Genomic DNA, 2,933 nt, shown 5'->3' with positions numbered 1-2,933 from the left:
AATAAATATTGAAAAAAAAAAAAAGAAGGGCAAGCATATGGCATAAGTGGTTCAGCTGAAATTTGAGCTCAGGTTTGCCAGGTACCTCAGGTTCTAGGTGAGCTAAAAATAACACCCACATTATAGCCAGGGTGATTCCATCTTTTTTTAAAAGAAATATTTATTTTTTTTTTAGTTGTAGTTGGACATAGTACCTTTATTTTTTTTAATTGATTTATATGTGGTGCTGAGGATCGAACCCAGGGCCCCACGTGTGCTAAGCAAGCAGCTCTACCGCTGAGCTATAACTCCATCCCCGGGTGATCACATCTTAGGTTCTAGGACAAATGAAAAAGTACCACCACCGGCTAATATACAACCAAATTAGCGTTCACATACAGTTAAAATGAAACAAATTTCAGCATGGATGACCCCATAAATTTCCATTTGTCATTGCATAAAGGTATTTTTTTTTTTTTTAAATTCAGTTGAAAGACTTTATTAAGAGGAAAGTGTTTCTGCTGTTTCAAGAACACAAAATATCATCATTTTAAGCCAGTAACCTAACATTTCAATTGAAAATACATGACCACCCCAAGGGATGAAACCTTGCCCTGTGTGGGGCTCAGGAGTGGACCTGTTGGCTGAGTGGGCTGCTGCTGGCCGGCGGGCTGCAGTGTGAGGGCTTCTACTCCACATCTCCGCCTCTTATCTTTGCTTCACTTGCTCATCAGGACAGAGCTTGGCTTCGGTCCTGCCTTCCACAGATGGCAGAGGAGGGGTCCTGGAAAGGCACGTGCAGCTGACAGTCCGGGAGGGGCTGCTGCAGGGCCTCTCCAGAGCACCCCGAGAGGGGGCAGGGCAGCAAGAGCCTGGGTGCAGGTGGGAGATGAAGTATAGCAGGACAGGGCTTCCCTAACTGTGAATCACACTGACAGTGGCAAATAGAAATACTTGTGAAACGGGACGAAATGCCAGCACTGGGTTGATCCAGGCAGATCCTGGGAACACAGCTGCCATGGGTGGGCAGGAACCAGTGAGCAGGAGTGCAGTTGCCCGGCGTGGCTCCTGGGGCAGCAGCGGAGCTGGAGAGCAGACCTCTGACAGCCTGGAAGTTTGACGTCAGCACAAACACTTTGATGAGCTTGAGGCACAGAGGAGTATAGTCATGCTCCCAGATGACAGCCGGGATCAGCAGGAGCTTCCCGTAGCTTGACAACAGCAGCGCTTTAAGCAACAAAATAAAGTGGGGCTTTCTCTTTGTTGTCCTAGGTCGTTCTGCCCACAGGAAAGTAAAAATGCCAATGAAAAAGGCAGTCTGTTCTCCAGAATCAGGCTCCTCTGGAACATGTGTCATATTAAAGCAGGTTTAGATGTGTGGTGTTGCCCAAGATCTAAAGAAGCAATGGCAAACATCCGATAGAAGTCCCATTCTTTGGCGTATCTGATCAAGTCATCAGGAGCAGTGTTCTGTGTTGAATCTTGAAGCTGCCACCACCTGAGGTATGCTTCGCAAAGCAAGCAAAACATGCAGAGTTTTCCATGGATATTTATTTTGGTATTGAAAAGTATATGTCTGTAGGCCTGGGCTTTGCACAAAATAGCATTGATCAAGATGATAACAGGATCATACTCAATGTATTTGTCTACAGGTTTTTGGCAGGATTTGCAGATGGTGATCTTCAGTACGCCGTGGCGGTAGTCCCGGTACAGCTCCTGCGCCTCCTCATTGCACTCGATGCAGCGGTACCGGCAGGGGCCCGAGACTGCGCCCCCCGCGCCCTTGGCCGGCCGCGGACCGCTGCCTGCATAAAGGTATTTTTTGAAAAACAGGCTATATAAATAACAAATCACAGTGAAGGACCCTAAGATCAGTCAGGAGGCTTCATCATATCTTCATTTAAGTGTTACCTAGAAACATTTCCAAGATTGCTGTTTATGTTGAAATATGCAGTTGCTTTTCTTTTTTCCTAGGGTGTTAATAATTTCAAGGCAAAGTGAATTGGCAAAGTTAGAATAAAAGATGGGCTTCCTCTTGTGATTGGATTCTGGTGGTTTCTTGCAGTAATTCATTTGTTGAGGACTTATTGTGTACTAGGTACTTTAGAAGTCACTGGGGAAACAAAGATTAACAAGATGTAGCCAATCCCTCAAAACCAAAGGCCTCCTGTTTTCTCTAATGTGGGCGCTAATTCACAATAAGGGCTAGGGAAGAATAGAGTTACCTTAGATTAGGCAGATGGGAGTGAAGGGAGGGGAGGAGGTAGGGGGTAGGAAGGATAATAGAATGAATTGAACATTATTACCCTATGTGCATAAATGACTATACAACCAGAGAGATTCTACATCATGTATAACCAGAAGAATGAGAAGTTATACACCATTTATATATGAGGTGTCAAAGTGCATTCTACCGTTATGTATAACAAATTAGAACAAATGAAAAACAACAACAACAACAACAACAAAATGTGCTTTCTTCAGGAGCCAGGCTGGGGAGAAGATGGCAATCTGTGTTACAGAATTATGCAGGAAAGCAAGGTACTGGGGGGTAAAGGGATGGGTGCATCAGAATTGCCCTAACCCCAACTATAGGGTCAGGCATGGCTTCCTGCCGCAGTCTGGCTGGGCACAAAATCAGGAGCCACTCAAGCAGGAACAAATTTTATTTTTTGAAACTGCCGCCAATGTCCGGTATGCGCCGGGAAGATTTTCGATCCACCCACGCGGCCTCCTCCCGGACCTGCAGAGAGAGCTCCTCCCCCGGAACTCCCTCCTACTGTACTTCCCCAACCAATGGGAACTCTCCAGGAGTCCCGTAGCCGGCCTAGGTGAACAGCAGGAGTCCAATATCCATATGAATGCAAATCTTAACATAATCATATCATCTCAATGGCTAGCTGGCGTCACCTTTCCACCAAAAATGCCATGCATCATATACTTGGCTCTTAGCA

At 45.8% G+C, this 2,933-nt stretch overlaps 1 protein-coding gene across 1 annotated transcript in view; it reads right to left on the bottom strand.

Moving 5' to 3' along the window:
* Positions 1-462: 462 nt before the first annotated feature.
* The window catches only part of LOC107151830 (protein ARV1-like), an 11,687-nt gene continuing 9,216 nt past the window's right edge, over positions 463-2,933 (bottom strand). Inside the window, exons 2-3 of the mRNA XM_015497251.1 lie at positions 1,374-1,784; positions 463-1,302 (exon numbers count right to left, since the gene is read on the bottom strand). Coding sequence (XP_015352737.1) covers positions 710-1,302; positions 1,374-1,784 — 1,004 coding nt within the window. The 3' untranslated portion in view covers positions 463-709. The remainder of the gene's footprint in view (positions 1,303-1,373; positions 1,785-2,933) is intronic.

The sequence above is a fragment of the Marmota marmota genome, unplaced genomic scaffold, assembly GCF_001458135.2.
Source record: "Marmota marmota marmota unplaced genomic scaffold, marMar, whole genome shotgun sequence".
In the NCBI taxonomy this organism is placed as follows: domain Eukaryota; kingdom Metazoa; phylum Chordata; class Mammalia; order Rodentia; family Sciuridae; genus Marmota; species Marmota marmota.
Note: the sequence above shows the minus strand (reverse complement) of the source record. Positions and strands in the feature narration are given on the sequence as shown.